At 39.5% G+C, this 19,103-nt stretch overlaps 2 protein-coding genes across 2 annotated transcripts; one reads left to right on the forward strand and one right to left on the reverse strand.

Annotated features, from left to right (window-relative positions):
- The first annotated feature begins 447 nt into the window (after nt 1–447).
- LOC133403726 (protein CutA homolog) lies at nt 448–6,941 on the forward strand. Its single transcript, XM_061678915.1, has 9 exons — nt 448–471; nt 1,234–1,246; nt 1,656–1,731; nt 2,134–2,209; nt 2,344–2,492; nt 5,008–5,067; nt 6,107–6,152; nt 6,235–6,284; nt 6,364–6,941. Exons 1-9 carry the CDS (start codon nt 448–450, stop codon nt 6,461–6,463), a joined length of 594 nt encoding a protein of 197 aa, XP_061534899.1. The 3' UTR covers nt 6,464–6,941.
- On the reverse strand, nt 6,666–19,034 carry LOC133404599 (somatostatin receptor type 5-like). The gene is made up of 5 exons (XM_061680646.1): nt 16,897–19,034; nt 12,537–12,615; nt 10,798–11,591; nt 8,060–8,623; nt 6,666–6,893 (listed from the first exon to the last, which is right to left on the reverse strand). Exons 3-4 carry the CDS (start codon nt 11,521–11,523, stop codon nt 8,063–8,065), a joined length of 1,287 nt encoding a protein of 428 aa, XP_061536630.1. The 5' UTR covers nt 11,524–11,591; nt 12,537–12,615; nt 16,897–19,034; the 3' UTR covers nt 6,666–6,893; nt 8,060–8,062.
- Between the last annotated feature and the right edge of the window lie 69 nt (nt 19,035–19,103).

Genomic DNA, 19,103 nt, shown 5'->3' on the forward strand with positions numbered 1-19,103 from the left:
CAGGCAGAGAGAGGGAGGGGAAGAGGATCAAATCTACTCATCAAACACTAAAGAGTCGATGTTTGCACAAACATTCAATGGGTGTAGGGACTTGTGGTCACCATGGCAACGTGGTCAAGGCACCGTACATATTTGTGTGTGCTTGTGTGTGTGCATGTGTCACGTCCAGCTGTGGTGGCGAGAGGCCACGGGATGCGAACAAGGGAGGACGTACAGATGTGCTGACTGCACAGTTTCCATGGGAACAAGCACCCCCCCTCCCTCCACCCCCCCTCCTCCCAGCGCCGCCATCATTGCAAAAAGCAGCCGCTAAAATGTTTTCCTCCGTCTTCATGAGCATCCATGCACTCGCAGCAACTGTTTGTGTTTATGCATGTGTGTGTGTGTGTGTGTGTGTGTGCGTGTGTGTGTGTGTGTGTGTAACACGCTCATTCTGCTTAATCCAAGATGGAGGCAACGAGTGTCAGGGAGGTAAAGGAGATGTTATCAAACAGAGTGCATGGCTGCACACACACGCGCACTCAAACACATTGATTTATGGCGTGCGCGCGCGCGTGTGTGTTAAAGACTCCCAGAAGCCGATGAGCGAGACGGGTGCGCGTGCAGTGTGGAGTCATCTCCGTACCTCTCTGCTCACACGGCGAAATTGGAGTTTTCAAATAATATGGACGAGTCACGGGTACGTTTCGTTATTATGCAAGTGTCCAGACTGCACGCATATACACTCTTGCGATGAGCATCAAGTTCCCTCCAGTCCAATTCCCACAGACAAACTTCGAAATGGCGTCACCCAGTGGTGATTAATGTCATAGCGTGTTAAAGCATGGTCGTGACCATAGCGATAAATAACCTGTGGCCGTGACGAGTTGTTGTAAGAAAACCAAAAGAACAAGGATGCCGATACATTGTGCTGCATACGGTTTCACAACCGTAAAATTACGGAACTTGGAGTAACCTTTCACATGTATTTTTTTAAACAAATGTTATGTATTGATAGAACACAATTTAGATTGACAAAAAAAAGTAATCCTCATTAAAATAATTTGAGAAAGGAGCAAGTTACGACTTGTTTTCAATCTCCATGCATTGCCTTTGATGGGAACGACGACCTCTTCAACATGGCCGCCGCGTAAGCATGTTGGTTAGCCAGGCGGATACAAGTTTCAGAAGTATTGGTTCCGAGCCACGACAATTCCCACACTTTACGGTAGTGCAACACTCGCTAGGCACTAGTTGTCAACAGCAGGTAAGATGATACACACATTAAAAAGCACACCAGATGTCGACTTTGTATCTTCGCTTGTGACATTTGTATACTCTTACATTACGTTTCATTAAAGCCATTTAATTGTCCAGTAGCAGAAGGGGTGACGTGCAGGGAACAAGTGCAACGATAGCGGTTGGAGCTAATTACTGCGCGACCTTTAGAGCGTCGTTTATGTGTTTATTTTCGTTATGAATGCAAAATATGAAGACAAATATCAAAGTTAAAGGTAGCGATGAAAAGTTCCGACAAACACAATATCATAAGCCTGATTATGGCCTTTTGCCGGTTAGGTAAATCACCTCGCGTTTCTAAACGCAGATTCGACGCATCCGGGATACTGACTGACCCGATTCAATATGGTAAATCATCTCTCGTTTCATATCCACAGATTCACCATATCTGAGCTACCGATTGCCTCGTTCAACAATTCGAGCTGAACGCTTGCCCAACTGGTATTTGAAACGGTGATTAAATGGCAACAAAAATGACAGAGCTTTTTCCTGAGCAAACAGTTTTCTATGGCCAAATATATAATTATGTGCTCAAGTAAAGGATTGCAATGGGAAAATGCTGTATTTATGTGGGCAAATCTATAATTTTGTAACTAAATGAAGTGGTTTAATAACAAACATAAATTTATGTGGTCAAACACACCATTTATGACCATTTTTAATGTTTTAATGGCCAAATGATGCATTTCTGTGGCCAAATTTAAAATTATAATATAATTTTTGAATCAAATTCTGTGTTATAATGGCAATATATTAAATTTTTGTGATTAAAGATTATACTTTTTTTTGTCGTCAGCATTATATTTTTGTTTGAAGTTGTTGCAGTAATGAATGTGCTTGTCTTTTCCCAACCAGGTGTGTTTGGGGCATGCGTATTGGACTTCCATGCATTGAGGCGCTGCAAGGTGGATCCTGCCGAGCCTGGCTCCTGGTTAGTATGTACAAGCTTTAAAGTGACATTTTTATTATACATATGAGCAAAGGCTGGGCCTTTGCTCTTTTCCCCACTGAAGGACTACTAAAGAATTACATCATGTGACCTCATTTCCTCCTCTTCCTGGTCAGACGGTGCTGCTGAGTGCGTTTATGTTCCAACTGCTGAGGGGCGTCGGACTGAGGGCGTTCTCCATGGCTTCTGAGACGTACATATCGGGCGCGCACTCGGCCGCCTTTGTCACCTGCCCCAACGACACGGTGGCCAAAGACTTGGCCAGGTGACCCTTATTTTCATACATCCATTTTCTTTCACCGCTTATCCTCACTAGAATATTATTTTGCTATTAGGGCCCGAGCAGTTAGGCCTGCGAGGTCCCTGTTGTTTTTGTAGAAATTATTCTTATTATTTTAGTCATGACAAACAAAGCCATTTTTGAGGCACTAAATGTGCATGAAAACTCACGAAATTAGGCATGCACATCGGGTCTGGTGAAAAATTTTGATAATTTAACATTTTCAGGCGCAATTTCCCAAAAATGGCTCGACAGCGCCACCTAGAACAATGCCGAAAGTAAATCAAAGGCGAACTCGGTGATCCGTATGACCTACGGGTCTGAAAGTTGGTATGCATATAGAGGGGACCCAGACGCACAAAAAAACGTCATTGCGGACGATATGGTAACTACAACAGGAAGTGACCTATGACATTTTGAAGGAAAACGTGCGAAATGTTCGCATTTTTTCAGGGGTCATACTTTTGCGAACTCCTCCTCCAGCTTTCATCCGATTGGCTTCAAACTTGGTTTGTATCATCTAAATACATTTAGATTACCTAAACTCAACAGAAACTGACCTAAGGCCTTTTAAAGGTACACTTTTGGTAAATTTACAGGTGTCACACTTTTGCGAACTTGTCCTACAGATTTCATCTGATTGACTTGAAACTTGGTCAGTACCATCTCAACACCTGGGACATTAAAAGTTATCAAAAGCTTTTTCGTCCGACATACTATATGCCAGTGGCGGCTCTTCAACCGTAGCTTTTCTGAGGTCGCCGAAAACAGAACATGGTGACAATTCATCAGCCCTATTTGCGCTACGTTGCACCAACGCCTACGAAAATTCCTACAGGCGTGTAGCACCCCCACACGAACAAAATTGTAATTACACCCCATGTTCTAAACTCAACAGAAAATGATCTACGGCCTTGTAAATGTAACATTCACAGTAGTTACAAGTCCGACCATCATTACTGACAATACATACAGTAGTGTAGTAGGCCTAAGAGTTCATTACCTTCTTTCAGCACCCGCATTTACTCAATATAACATTTGAAAAAGACTTTGCTCTTCAGACAGCAGTGGTGTTCAACCTATGGTCCAGTGGTCATTTGCAGCTGGTCCTCCCATTTTGTGCGGCCGGACCTTTTTGCAACACTTGCGTGGGTCATACTTTTGCATTTGTCCTGCAGCAGTGGTGTGAACCTATAGCCTGGGGGACATTTGGGAGCCATCCCCCATTATTCTGTGCATTATCTCAATGTAACCTTTGAGAAGGCTTTGTATGCACTTGTCCAACATCAGTGGTGTCCTACCTATGGCCTAGGGGCCATTTGGGGGCCATATACCATTATTGTAGGGCCTACATTTACTCAATATGGGCCATAACTTTGCATATGTCCTAAAGCGTGGTGTCCAACCTAGCCCCCGGGTGTAATTTGCGGCCCTTCATCGTGCCAATACCCTGACCTGCCAGGACCTCAAACTGCAAGTACCCCAACGGGGCCGGGGTGCGAGGACCCGATTATAGCTGCGCGCAGCTCTGGTTTTTAATGATGATTGTTTTGGTCATTATTATTTGATTGTGTACTTCGGAACAAAGAAAGAATCAATCTGATAGGTGTTTGTAGTTGACATTCTTGTTCTTGTACAGTTTGTATGGTCCAAAGTGTACGGGAAATATTAAAATCTAAAAATCTTGATGAAATAAAAATAACTATTGACGATTTAACGAACGACCAACCGATTGTTGTGCATCAATATTTTTTCATTTAGATTTTACTTTTTTTTTTAATTTACAAAAATATTTTTAGAATGGTTTATACTTGTGTATTTTATTTTCAATTTTTGTGAGATTCATTTTTGTAGTTTTTTATTTGATCATAATTTTTGCTTGATTAAAAAATGCTTAGGTTAAAATATTGTAGATGATTAAATGTTATTTGTATGGATTTTTGATAGATTTTCCAATTTTTATCAAATTTTTTTACTTTTTAGGTTGAGTGTTTAGATTTTCTTTTTAAAAATTTTATTTATTAAATATTAAGTTTTAAATTTTTCATAGTTGTGAATTTTATTTCACAAAAAAAATCAAATACTGATGGTTTATAATTTTCATTGGATTAATTTAATTTTTTACGTTCATTGGATCATTATTTTCCATCTTAAAAAAATCTTATCTTAAAATATTTTCCATGTAATTATTTCAAGATGTTTTAAATTTGTGTTTTTTTCTGGTTGTATTTTTTTTATATTTGATCTTTTTTAGATTTGATTTACTAGATTTTAGGTTTTTAATATTTCATTAAAAATTATTAATAAAAATGGTTTTTCAAAAGTATTGCATATATCTACACATACGCATAAATGCTTACATACATGTATACAGGACATACTGAACATACATACTGTATGTACATACTGTACGTACATACATGATAATCCACAATAAACTCGTAAACTTTGCTCATTTGCAATGGTGTTGAAAATGTATTGTTTTGTGTTTGCCTCACAGAGGCATCGTGCAGCAGAAGCTGGCCGCCTGTGTCAACATTGTGCCCGCCATCACGTCAGTGTAGGTGTCCCACGTACACAACACCGCTCACTTTCTTCGCGCCATGTTTGGTCGCCGGCTGCGTCATCCACTTCAGAAAAATAAATGCCTCTCTCACATAGATGCCAACGTGTAGTACTGTATGTGTATTTCCCTCAGTTCATGGATGGTTTCGTGCGCACACTGACGTTTTCTGCTGAGTCCATTTGAACTCGTTTGGATACCAAAACAATCCTTATTTACTTAAGTGTTAAAATCCATTTTCGCTCGATATGAATTATAAAATACCTCTGACATTATTTAACCTTTACATACTGTTCAAGTCAAATTTGAACCCAATTTGACCTCGACAGAATAAGAATAACCTAAATGCCATTGTTTCACTCTGAAATTTTATCACTTTCTAAAGCGACCCAAAACACACAAAAATGAAAAAAAAATTAAAGGGTTATTCTTTTGTACAGTTACTACAACGTTTTTGTACGCTGAGACTTTTTTATCGGGTAGTGGTGACGGTGTTCATGGAAAAGTCACCCGTCTGCGTCTCCACCACATTTTCACAAGTTCCCGCTGAAATGCTTTGAAGGGTCATGGTGAATCTTGAAACAGGGAAAGAGTCAACCAGTATATTTCAGCTCAACGCTTTAGTACAATACATTTGCATTTCATCTTTAAGAAGTGCTTTGTAATTCGTTAACTTATGTCTAATGCATTTTAACTGACTAATTTTTTAAGTTTTTTTTTTTTTTTTTCCAAAATGTAAAAGCAGTGTTATTTTCTTCAAACTGTGCATAATATTACAGTGGGTTACAATATTACCAAATATACTTTTTAGAAATACAACAGCTGTCTGGTTTTTGATGGATACTTACGGCGACTAGTGCTACTACTATCACGCAAATGTGTTTTATTGTTGGTCATGATGGTGGTACTTGGAGACTCAAGCATTTTTGGTGGTACTGTACTTGGTGTAAAAAGTTTGAAAACCACTGATAAAATTATTATGAGGATATTCTTATCTTGGATCACATTATGATGATGATGATAATATTCTTGTCAGGTATGAATGGAAGGGGGCTGTCCAGGAGGACAGTGAGGTTCTGCTGGTGAGTTTGGCTTTCAAAATGACAGAATCACACTCTAAAAATGCATTTTGAGACATTTGACGTGCGTTTTCACCTCATTTAGATGATCAAGACCAGAAGCTCCAAGGTCCCCGCTCTAACCGATTACGTCCGGTAAATCCTGGGTTCATATCTTGGCTGCAATTAGACTTCATGTTGAATTAATGACTGTTCTATTTTGTGCGGGTTGCAGTAAGAACCACCCGTACGAGGTGGCCGAAGTCATCAGCCTGCCCATCGACCAGGGCAACCCGCCCTACCTCAAGTGGATCTCCGACGTTGTGCCTGAATGAGGTCACCCGGTAGTCACAGACGGGTGACTATTATGCTAATTACTTAAACACAACAAAACAGTTTCAAGTTAAGTTCGCTTTAGTCAATGTGTGGGGAATTTACATGTTGGTCCCTTGGGGCCGTCCTCGGTCCTTCCTTTCAATTTTTTTTTTTTTTTTTTTTTTTTTTACAAATAAATATGTTAACATAAAATGGTGGCTAGATATATATTTATTTCCATATATTTTAATATACAAAAAACTAAACATTTGACCAACATTAAGCATACATGGAAAAACAACAGTAACTATAATGTGGCCCGTGACAAAAATTAGTTTGACACCACTGGACAAGTGACACTAGAATCACTCACCAAAACAACCCCCTAGTGGCCGCAAGCGATGTAGTGATGGAGCAACTTGATTGGACGCTTGGCATGTTGTGAAAATGCTGTGAAAACAGAGAAAAGACTGCAATAAATTTCAATTATTATTTTAAGTCTCATTTATTGTTTTTGTTTGTACCTTAAAACACATTTTACATTTTATATTTTAACAATATTGACAAATGCAGCAGCCACAAGATCCACTTTGTTTTAGCAGTAGCCTTAGCATTTTAGCACCGACACACAATCAGTTGAGTTGAAAGGCAACGTTTCCCGATAGGTTGTTATACCACAGAAATACATCATAAAGCATTCAAATATTCTCTACAGTTGCTGTCCAAGAGACAATTAGCAATTATTTGAATGATTTCAATTTGATGAGTTTATGTTCTTACACCATTTTAGTGAACATATTACATGGATCCTGTAAAACGACGAATGCTAATTGCTACGACAAACAAAAAAAGCCATGTAAAGTTAGCCAAGATCCCTTGTGTGTCATTTGGGTTCTTCACAGAATCAACATTGAGAACAAATAAAATTATATTTATTCATATGTAACATGTGGGCAGGTTTTCAAACCTGGGTTAGAGCTTCAAATTAGGGTTTCAAGCCAGGTTTAGGGTTTGAGTACGATTATAAGACGGAATTTGGGTATCTAGGCCGTTAATGTTTGACAGTATGTTTTCAAGACAAGGTTAAGGTTTCACACCGGGGTTAGGCTTTCAAATTAATGTTTGAAGACAGCTATGGTGTTTTAAATTTGAACTTGAAGACAGGTTTATGGTTTCAAACACATGTCAGGGTTTCAATAGGGGTTTCACATTTTGGTCTGGCACAAACATAAAGATAATCAGGCTGTTTTTGTCCTTCGCCACCCCTTTTTTTTTTTTTTTTTTTTTTGCCCCCTCCTGACCAATTTCAAATTTGGATTTGAGGACATGGTTATGGTTTAAATGACATTTTCAAGAAAAGATCAGGATGTCAAATTGGGCTTTCAAGACAGATTTGAGTTTGGACAGTAAGGATTTGAAAGTAGGGTTTCAAACCTGGATTAGGGCTTGATAGGGTTTCCAAAGTTGTGAAGCGTACTTAAGACAATTTGATCTCCTGACATCATTGAGGTGTTTTGTGTTGGGATATTACACTCTTGTATTTTTGCTGAAGGCGACTGGTTAAGAACATGTTTACAACATGCTAAGAACACATCCAAAACATGCTAATAACACACCGGTCACAAGCAGCTGATTTCCAGTGCTGACTTCTCATTGTGTGACTTTGGCCCTCCCTCCTCTTGTCCTCTGTCCTCCACTTCCGGTGTCCTCAACGTCCCAGAACCTTCTGGACATTGTATCCCGTTTTGGGACATCTTTTGTGGGCTCTCTTCCTGGCACTGGGCCCCCTCCTCCTCCCGGCTCCTCGGCCCGTGCATGGCCATGCCGCCCCCCTCCTCGGTGGGTCGCCGCCCGTCGGTGTCTGCCCTCTCGTGGTTGCATACCCGGCGGGAGGCCCAGCACAGAGCTTTGCGGAACCCCCGTTTGAAGTTGTCGGACAGGAAGGCATATAGGATGGGATTGGCGCAGCTGTTTGCATAGGACAGAGCCACCACGAAGAAGTAGAGGCCGCGCAGGTCCCCGGGAAGAACTACCAGAAGGTTGACGATGTTGAGGGCATAGAAGGGGAGCCAGCAGAGCACAAACACAGCCACCACCACCACCACCATGCGGGTCACCTTACGCTCGGATCGACGACGGTGCAAGGATGTCGCCTGAGCGCGTTTGCTGACGCTGCGGATCTGAGGACAGATAGTGATAACGTGTTTAGAATTAGGGTTTCAAAGTTGGGCTTTAAGAAAGGGTTACGGCAGTTGTTCTCAATCTTTTTACACCAAGTACCATTTCCAAAAATTCGTAGCTCTCAGAGTGCTACCACAATTTCCAACATTAAAATGCAGTAGTGTAGTAGTCCTAAGTGTTCCTCAAAACGAGGCAGAAAATGTATTCCTAAAATTTCAATTTTATGCTGCAACATTATACACTGTCTGAACATTAACACTGCGCTCAAATGTAGGAAAATATTAATATCAGTTAAAATGTGTTGCACATAAATGTTATATCTAATTTGTATCTAAATAAGTGTTTGTAAATAAACAGTTCTAAAATATTACACCAATATGTATTTTACTTCAAAGAAAAATACAACGGAATGGTACTTAACAAAGGCACTATACTGGATGAAATAAAAAAGTTTAAGATGTAACATTATTCATAGTTTGAACATTGAATTCAGTTATTCCTGCATACCACTAGTGTTACTCGAACCACACTTTGAGAATCACTGGGTTAGGGTTTTTGATTAAGTCAACTTTATTTGTATAGTACTTAATAACAAAATAGTCTCCAAGGGCTTCAGAGGCCTACAGTTGACAAAGATAAAAGAAAAAAAATAATGTTACAAAGCCTGGGTTACCGTTTGGAACGGGTTTCAAGGTTTGTGGTGTAAAACAGGGTCTAGGTTTAAAAGACAGGGTTAGGGTTTCAAAGTAGGGTTTCAAGACCAGGTTTGTTTCAAACTGGGGTGAGATTAGTAAATTAAGGTTTCCATCCAGGATGACATTTTCAAAGTAGAACTTTCCTCTGTTAATTCTTTGTTTGTTTTCTTTCGATTTAAATCTTTTTTTCCTGCATTGTTAAATGTTGAGTATCGAATTTAATCAAAAGACTTGAGGGTTGTGACATTCACGAACGAACGGAATCTATTGACCGACTTATTAACATGAATGATGGGACAGAGTCGCAGTTGTGTTGCACAATTCTTTATCGTTGTGTGTATCGCACAGATGCAAACACAATTTCCTCCTTTGTTACTCTGCTGCGTGAGATGGAGAGCAGGCATAAGAGGAGTAGTGCAGGCTTGCGTATGTGAGTCAAATGCAGTGATTTATTTTAGCTCGACGGGGAAGAAACATTTACATTTCCTTCTGTAAACCAAGGCAGAAACAGCAGCAGCTTTGCATATGCGCATTTTATTTGCAGTCTGGATGTGGAGGGGCGTGGGTGTCCTGTCTGCTCTGATTGCAATGGGAGTGCTGCGCGAGTCTGTTGTGAAGCTGACCTTCTGTGAGTCCTTTGGTGGAGGCGCTCACGGCACGACCCGCTACTCGTTGAGGACGTTAACTGCAGAGTAATACGTGCTTTCATGTCTCCAAAACATTTGAAAAAGTCGCTAGATTTGTCGCTAGTCGCTTATGAGGAGAAAAGTCGCTAAGAGGAGTTGGAAGGTCACTGGATTTAGAGAGAAAGTCGCCAAGTTGGCAACACTGAATTTCAAACTAGGGTAAGGTTGGCAAGTTAAGGTTTCAATTAAAGGTTACCGTTTCAAAGTATGGTTATAAGACAAGGTCTTACAGAATTAGGGTTTCAGACTAGAGTTTTAAGAAAAGGTTAAGTTTGTGAAGTAAAGGATAAAGTTTAAATCCAGGCTTAGTTTTTTTAAATTAGGGCTTCAAAATGGTGTTAGGGTTTTGATTGATGGTTTCAAGCCAGGGATTGTTTTTTGTTTGTTTGTTTGTTTGTTTGTTTTTTTAAAGCAAAATTTGGGTTTTCAAGAAAGGTTTAGGATTTGAATTAGGATATCAAGTCAAGGTTAGAGTTTCAAGTGAGGGTTAGGTTGTCAAGCCAGGGTTAGGGTGTGAAAGTAGGGTTGCAAGACGTTTTCAAATTAGGGTTTCAGCCAAGGCTTATGGTTTCAAAGTAGGGCAGGTTTTTTTTTTATTTTGTATTTTTTTTTTTAAACATGGTCAGGATTTCCAATTAGGCTTCAGGTTTCAAGACAGGATTAGAGTTTGAAAGTAGGGGTTCAAACCATTGTTAGTGCTTAAAAACAAACAGATTGCATTCCATTAGTTTCTGTTTTACTAGGCTGATCAGACAATCACCACTCTTCAACACTGGCGTATGCACACCGTACCTTGATGACAATAAGCAGGTAGCTCATGCAGATCACCACCAGGGGGAAGCAGAATCCCACCGTGAAGGTATACACGATGAATGCCGTCTTCCACAGCTCGGCCGGCTCGGGCCACACGATGCCGCAATCGCCGTCACCTTGCCTCACGTCGGCGAACGCCACCACCGGAAGCACCACCACAAAGGATCCCGCCCACACCGCCGCACTCACCGCCTTGGCCACCGGGGGGCGCCGCCACCGTCCCGCCCGCACCGGCTGCGCCACGGCTAGGTAGCGGTCCACCGACATGACAGCCAGGCAGAAGATGCTTGTGAACTGGTTGATGGCGTCCACCGTCATCACCACCCGGCAGAGGAGCGAGCCGAAAGGCCAGGAGAGGAGAGCGTTCTGGGCCGCCAGGAACGGGAGGCCCAGCATGAACAGCTCGTCGGCCACGGCCAGGTTGAGGATGTAGATGTTGGTGGCTGACGCCCCTCGGCTGTGGTTGACAACGACGTGGATCACAAGGGTGTTGCCCGCCAGGCCCACGGCGCACACCATGCCGTAGATGAGCGGGATGAAGACCCCCGCCAGGCTCGGGAGTTGGCCTCCCGACCCTGAAAACATTTTTTCATCTTCTTCCTCTGTGTAGTTGTGGGTTGTGTTGAAAAGCGAGGAGGCAGTGGTGGAGTGGAGTCTCCAGTTGGACGGAGGGATGCCAGACTGGGTAACCGGAATGAGCTCCATGAGGCTCCACACAGATATTTTTATGTGGAGCTGGCTCGGGCTGCCGCCTCTTTCCTCTCCACCAAAGCCTCCCCTCAAGAATACACCAAAAATGAAGGGGGTGGGGGGGTGGGGGGTGGGGTGGGAGAATACGTTATATGCTTTCTTTTAGGATCAATAATGAAATTGTTCCTCAAAAAAATGAAGCAAAAACGGGTGAAAATTTGGGTAGGGTTAGCAATGAGGGGTAATTATGTGAATGTAGCGCAGTATATACTGCTAAGTATAACAGGTAACGAATTCTATGTCAGTAATTCTAAATTAGTAAGTATGGTATGTAGCATATTCTTATACAGTTAAGTAAGTATATGGTATGTGAATGGACGGATGTTTACATTGGAGATTCGAATGGCATTATATTTTTATGTGACTGGACAGACAGGTGCTTCTATTGTGTGTATGTGAACGGATAGATGTGTGTATGTGAAACGACAGTAAGATGTCTACATTATGTGTGGGTATGAATGGACAAGCATTTGTTACTATTGTATGTGAATAGATAAACATGTTTATTTTATGTATGTGAATACATAGACGGATGAAGCAGACGCTGGTTGAATGATAACGTACTAATTATCTTAGCGTGCCGTCGCCATCATAACCAAAACAAGGCTTCCTAATGGCTGCTCCGCTGAACCGAGGCACACCCGCATCCCCCCCTGTAATGGTGCATAATTGGGCGCCGCTTCGTTGGAACAAAATGTACTGACTTATGGCGGGACAACAACATCCACAAACCCTGAACGAAAGGACGTCAGTGCATGTGCTGGATGTGGAGGCTTTTGAAGTCGAGCTACAATCACACAAAAATGTGAATTGACAGATGAGTGTTTAAACTACATGTGAATGGAAAGACATGTTTATGCATGTGTACTTGCTGTATGTATGTGAATGAACAGTGTTGACCTTATATGTGAGTGAATGGACAGAAAATTGTTTACCTTCCATGTGTTGTGTGAATGGCAAGAATTTACCTTATGTCACTGTATCACTGAGCACACCCACGCTCAATCCCCACCAGACCTGTCCAATCAAGAAATCACAGATAGGAACCTGTCGGACAAAATGAAGTCAGCAAAAAGATTTCAAAAAGCTGCAATAAAATGCCAACACCCAAAGAAATTCTAGAACAGATGAGAAATAATGTAATGGACATCTATCAGTCTGCAACGGGTTACAAAGCCATTTCTAAAGCTTTAGGAATCCAGTGAACCACAGTGAAAGCCATTATCCACAAATGGAGAAAACAAGGAACATGATTCCCAGGAGTGGCCAGCCTACAGAATTTACACTACTCCAAGAGCACAGCAACAACACATCCAGGAGGTCACAAAGGAACCCAGGACAACTTCTAAAGAACTGCAGGCCTCCCTTGCCTCAGTTAAGGTCAGTGTTCAGGATGGAACAAAAATGAAGAGACTGGGCAAAAATGGCGTCCATGGCAGAATTCCAAGGTGAAAACCACCGCTGACTAAAAAGAACATAAAGACTTGTCTTACTTTTACACAAACAACAACAACAAAAAACCCTGAATGATTCCTAAGACTTTTGGGAGACTATTCTATTGACTGATGAGTTGAAATTAGAAATTTTTGGAGGGTGTGCGTGTCATTACAGCTGGCGTACATTTAACACAGCATTCCAGAAAAAGAACATCATACCAACAGTCAAACGTGGTGTTAGTGTGATGGTCTGGGGCTGCTCTCTACTTCAGGACCTGGACGACTTGCTGTGATTGATGGATCCATAATTTCTGCTCTTTTTACCAGAAAATCCTGAAGGGGGCTGTTCCACAGAGGTGGATATTTTAACGACTCGTTTATGAACAACCGACACTACTTGAATTCCGTCTACCGCTCCTCTTGCACACAAAAATAAATTCTAAACGTTTGGTACGCAAATGCACAGTGACACACTTGTACCTGGTCCGCTTTTAAAATTCTCAGTTGACTTGTGTGCACCCCTGGATATATCCATACAACAATGGCCAGTGAGACGTGTACAATCTGAGCATAAGCCTTGCAGTGCTAATAAATGCAAGTTGTTAGCCAAGTGCCGCAATGTGTGCTGAGTGATTTCCTGAAAGGAGCCCTGGCATTTTCTTTTAAAGTGTGTGTCCAATTAAGTCACACACGCACACATGCACACACAATGAGAGCAGATATATTTTCCCACAAGGCATCTCTTTTGTCCCAAAAGTTCCTGTCACGTGTCGCCCTGGCGACGAAGGGTCAAGACAAGGCCCCGCCACCGGAAAGATAAACGAGGGAAAGCACAGCCATGCGCAACCGCTCGATTTGAGCGGCTGGCAGAGGCATTTAATGGTTGCTGATGACTTTGTGACCTTTCCTCATTGTTCCGCCGAGCTGCCTCACAGCGGGCCAACATATGGATTCCGTGCGCTGACGCTATATATATATATATATATATATATATATATATATATATAGCGAAGGCTTAATTAACAACACACGGCAACATCGATTTATGTGATTGGCAATGTGGTGACAGGCAACAGAATGACAATGCGAAGGACGATGATTGGCCGTCAAGTAGCAGATGCAAATAACTAACGTGCCTTGACGTGTACGTACGATACATTACACTTTATGCCGTTGTCACTTTGTGTGTGTGACTAGCACACAAAGTGTGAATGGTTGTATGTTTAAATGGGCAGAAAGACGCGTACGTAATGTGTGTGTGTAGATGGACATACTTTTATAAACAGCATGAGGAAAACATATCACGTTGACCTAATGACAAATGTGCACAATTAAGACTTTATTGATTCATATGACGAACCAGGAAAGTCCAAAATTATAAAGATGCAACTGTTCAAAAGTCAATATTCCTTTGTGTTCAACTATGTTTGATACCACGGCAGACTCGCACATGACCAGAGAGAGCCAATCACATGCGTCGGCTTTAGAAGGAGAAAGTGAAATGAAAAAAATCTGAGCTGTTGCTACTATTTTTCAAATGTAACTAAAATTGTTATCATGGAAATTTCCAAAATGACACATTTCTCCCAAGTATTGTAATGGATTAAAATTACATATATTTCATAATTACATTACATAATCTTGTTACGTGTGGTTACTCCCCAACACTGTGTGTATGTGAATGGACTATGAGACTCCTCCATAGTGTGTATGAAAGACAGACAGATGCTTACATTATGTACACTGTGTTCCAGATGATTATGCAAATGACATTTTTGTAAATTTTTCTCAATAGTTGATACAATTTTCATGTCGTCAGCTGTCAAAATAGAATTCAAATGTTTTTCGACAACCCTCCCAATGATGACACTATTTAAAGATAATAAAAAATGAAAATTCACTGTTCCAAATTGTTATGCACAACAGAGTTTCCAGACATTTTAAAGAACGTAAAACAGTCATTTATTGAATTTGCAGCATTAGGAGGTCATATTTACTGAAATTAAAAACTATTTCAATCCAGGATATTTTAACAGGTCAGGTTCCATTTTGACATAGGACCACTTATTTGATAGCAGCTGCACAACTCTTCCATCCATTCAACTTGTGACTTTTTCGAGAGTTTCTCCTTAAATTTCTTTGCAGGATGTCAGAATAGCCTCTCTCCGTGGCGGGGACGATCGCTTTCTTCCATGGTACCAAAAGAAGAATCGCACTTTCACGAACAAAATCATCTTCAAGCATGACAATGCACCATTCTCAAAAGAAATTCAAGGAGAATCTCTCCAAAAGGTCAGGAGTGGAATTGATGGAAGAATTGTAAAACTGCTATCAAACACAAGTCCTATGTCAAAATGGAACTTGATGTTTTGGATTGGAAAAGCTTTTGATGTCAGTAAATATGACCTCTTGATGCTGCATTATAATTTGGAACGCAGTGATAGACAGATGTCATCAGACAGAGCTCTACATTGTGTGTGTGTGTGTGTGTGAATGGACAGACAAATGTTTGACAAGATGAATTGTGACCATGTCCAATACCAAAGTCACACCGTTCCAAAGATTTGATTGGTTCGCACAGATTGCTGGAAATCGACGAACACTTTCTCCGATTGACAGTCTAAAGGCGGCAATCAGCCGTGAAAAATGTCTAGAAATAATCACCTGGATGTCTAGGTCGCGCAGTTCTGCCAATGTAACTGTCACCTGCTGCCTGATGTTCCACCGGAACATGATAGACATCATAAGTGGAGCACAGATACGCAATCAGCTAATCGTCCATCCAGCCTGATCCGGTCGAGCCCCTCAGAGGCGGGGTGATGACGGCAGCCCCAAAAGATCATAAATCCCCACAAAATCAACCCTTGTCCCTTTGGAGTGATTAATCACCTGTTGCCTTCATTCAATAAAAATGTCAGGACATGATGAAATTATTTCACATTCTCACACACACGCACGAAATATTGTCACTGAAATAATAACATAGTAATGCATACAAAAGAATACTTACCGTAAATCATTTCAATTGAAGTCGATTAAAATGCATCTATTCTAAAGACATGAAAATCATACGTGTAATAATACACAACCAGAATTAATTTTAAAAATTAAGGAAACGTAAATAAAAATAACAAACAACACACAAAAAAGTACATGTAGTAGAGAAATAATTTAAATGCATTCAAAAATACTTTGTTAAAATTAAACATTTTATACCATTCATATATCAACAAAATAACAAAGATACATAAAGATATTCTTAGAAATGATTAAATGTAGACTGAATAATAAAGAAAATAACATTATAACAGAAACAAATATGATTTATAAAAACAAAAAATATGCAATATTACTAATATATGCGAGCACACACAAAACCAAGGGCATAATGCTAAGTAATCCAAAAATATGATAAACAAATTAATACAAAAATAATATCACACAAACATGCATCTAATGTAAGAATTAAAAAAAAACATACACAATTGTGTATGAATTATCTTCCAAGACATGAGAGTATACATCATAAATACATCCATTATAAGACCATAATAAATATTATAATTCAAAATTAAATGTTTAGCAAATATAAGAATGCACATAGTATAAATCATAATAATAATAAATACATTTTAAAATACATAATATTACACTTTAATAGTATATATATGAATGAATAAAATCCTTCTGAGACAAAAATGAAATAATAGAAATAATATTGAATAAAGAAAACAAATAATTAAAATACACAAGACATTTTTAATAAATATTTCAAAAATACACAATCACTGCATTGGTGAATGATCTAATTTTAACCATTTCCTGCTCCACTCACCTTTTTGTCACCAACATGTTCAACAAAACTTGACAAAATAAATTGGAGAACTATTACCTTTGGTCCTATTGAGAGTCCCTGTGAAGAAAGACGACTTGTAGGGGAAACTGTGCCGCTCAGTGAATATGCACTAAGCCTCCGCCAACATTACCCTCGCTCCGGTGGTCCTTCCCTCCCTCCCGACACACACACACGCACGCACACGCGTACACACGCAACTGGCATGCTAATAGAGTATCGACCGAGCCGCTATAGATACGACGGCAGCAGCTTTGCCGCACACGCTCAAAATCAATAGTGGCATCGAGATTCTTTGAAGAGAGCTTGACTTGAGCCTTAATTGTCTTAACAGAATAAGGTTCTAATTGTCCGTTAGATAAGTTATGTTTTCAAGACAAAAAAAATCGAATTTTCTCGAGAAAAAGTCTATTTTTAAGAATAAAGTAAATCGTTGAGTATTTCTGAAAAAACTCTATTTTTGAGAGAAAAGTAATATTTTTACAAGATGTAATCTTACAAGATTTTTATTATGTATGTGAAAGAAAAAAGTCAGAATCCTAACTGCGAATAAAGTTACATATTTAGAAAAAAAGTTGTATATTTTTCAGAAAAAAAGCTTACTTGAATCAAAGTCAAAAGTTTGACTTTGATTGTATGTCTAGGCAAGAACCCAACTGACTTTGACACCCTACTGTCACCATTTTCCACCAGTCTCCTTCCAACTGGTCTGAGCAAGAACCCTACTGGTTTCCAAGGGTCGTGACGCAGGTTTTCCTTTTGCCCGATTGATTTGACCTCAAATTACAAGTCAATGTGAAGCGTTGCTCTGTGCTAAAACGGTTTCTTCCTCGGTCCTCTTTGATCGACAGGTAAAAATGAGTGCAAACCGCCTTCACATGGGACGTGGGGAGTCAGTGAGTGAGGGAGGGGCGCGGTGGGGTTCATCTGTCAGGGTGGGCCTTAATCCAAATATTTTCTTATCAATAAAGGTATTGAGGCCAGCGAGTGTGATCAAACCCAATTCAAGAATTGCAAAACTATACATCATTTTAATTTTTTTTTTTTTTTTGAAAATATAGGATTTATTCAGGAGAATCTGCAACTTTGTTTAAAATAAAAACACACATGACTTTTATCAAAATTATGCAACTTTTGTCATGTGTGATGTCTGTGTCTTATCTCAAGAATATATGTTTTTCTCCAAAAATATACATTTTGACCTTGTAGGATGAAATGAAAATAATGAATATACATAATAATAATGAATATATACATAATGAAATAATAATGAAATATACAACTTTATTCTCATTATAACCGATCTAAAAAGCATACTTTTTTTTCTTTGAAATGTATGACTTTGTCCTCCAAAATATACAACTGTTCAAGAAACATTGCTAAAGAACCAGCTTAATTTTAAAAAAAAATCCAATTTATTCTTTTACCGTCACAAAATTTATGTCATAAGAGTACTTTTTTCTTGACAATTGTTGACCTTTGATCTAGAACAGGTAAGAATTTTTAAAAGTAGAAAACATGACTTTTTCCTGAAAAATTCAACTATTCTACTACTTTTACTACTTTTCCCCCCCAAAATAATGAATAAGAATACAAATTTTTCTTTAAAATTCACAACTTTTGGTCTCGAAAATGTAAGAATCTTTTTGTAATACTACTTTCTCCGAAAAAGATTAGTCGTTTAAGATTCTGACTTTTTTGTCCTAAGGTTGCAACTTTTTTCTTGAAAATTCTATACTTTTGATCTTGAAAATTTAAGAATTTTTAAGTAGAAAACAAGACTTTTTTTCTTAAAAAAAAGCAATTCTTAAACGATTACTACTTTCGTCTCCCAAAATACTCTACTTTATTCGTAAACACCTTTTTCTTTTGTCAAAGAGTACACCTTTTTACTTGAAAATATACTTTTTTTTCTCAAAAATGTTAACTTTTCTCACACTATAATTTTTTTCCTGAAAAATATATAACTTTATTCTTGTAAGATTGCTACTTTTTATGTAAGACTTCTTTCTTGTCTAATATACAACGAGAAAACTAACTACTATCTAGGAACAATCCAATTTTGTTTGTCACAATGAAGCTATGCTTGTTACCACTCAAAACACACGCACACACACAGAGGCTATGCTAATGAGCACTATTAATCACTTAGCAGGTCGCTTGCACTGGTGGCAGATGGCAGGGATGCATTGAGATGAATGAGAGGCGGAAAGGCAACCATTCATCTCACTTCTCATGATAATGAT

This window comes from Phycodurus eques, chromosome 6 (genome assembly GCF_024500275.1).
Source record: "Phycodurus eques isolate BA_2022a chromosome 6, UOR_Pequ_1.1, whole genome shotgun sequence".
Lineage (NCBI taxonomy): Eukaryota > Metazoa > Chordata > Actinopteri > Syngnathiformes > Syngnathidae > Phycodurus > Phycodurus eques.

Coding starts and splice junctions, on each gene's coding strand:
- LOC133403726 (XM_061678915.1), top strand. CDS start 448: ATGGAGGCAACGAGTGTCAGGGAG. Junction 2,210..2,343: donor CCTGCCGAGCCTGGCTCCTG/GTTAGTATGTAC, acceptor CTTCCTGGTCAG/ACGGTGCTGCTGAGTGCGTT. Junction 5,068..6,106: donor GTGCCCGCCATCACGTCAGT/GTAGGTGTCCCA, acceptor TATTCTTGTCAG/GTATGAATGGAAGGGGGCTG.
- LOC133404599 (XM_061680646.1), bottom strand. CDS start 11,523: ATGGAGCTCATTCCGGTTACCCAGTCTGGCATCCCTCCGTCCAACTGG. Junction 8,624..10,797: donor ACCTGCTTATTGTCATCAAG/GTACGGTGTGCA, acceptor ATCTGTCCTCAG/ATCCGCAGCGTCAGCAAACG.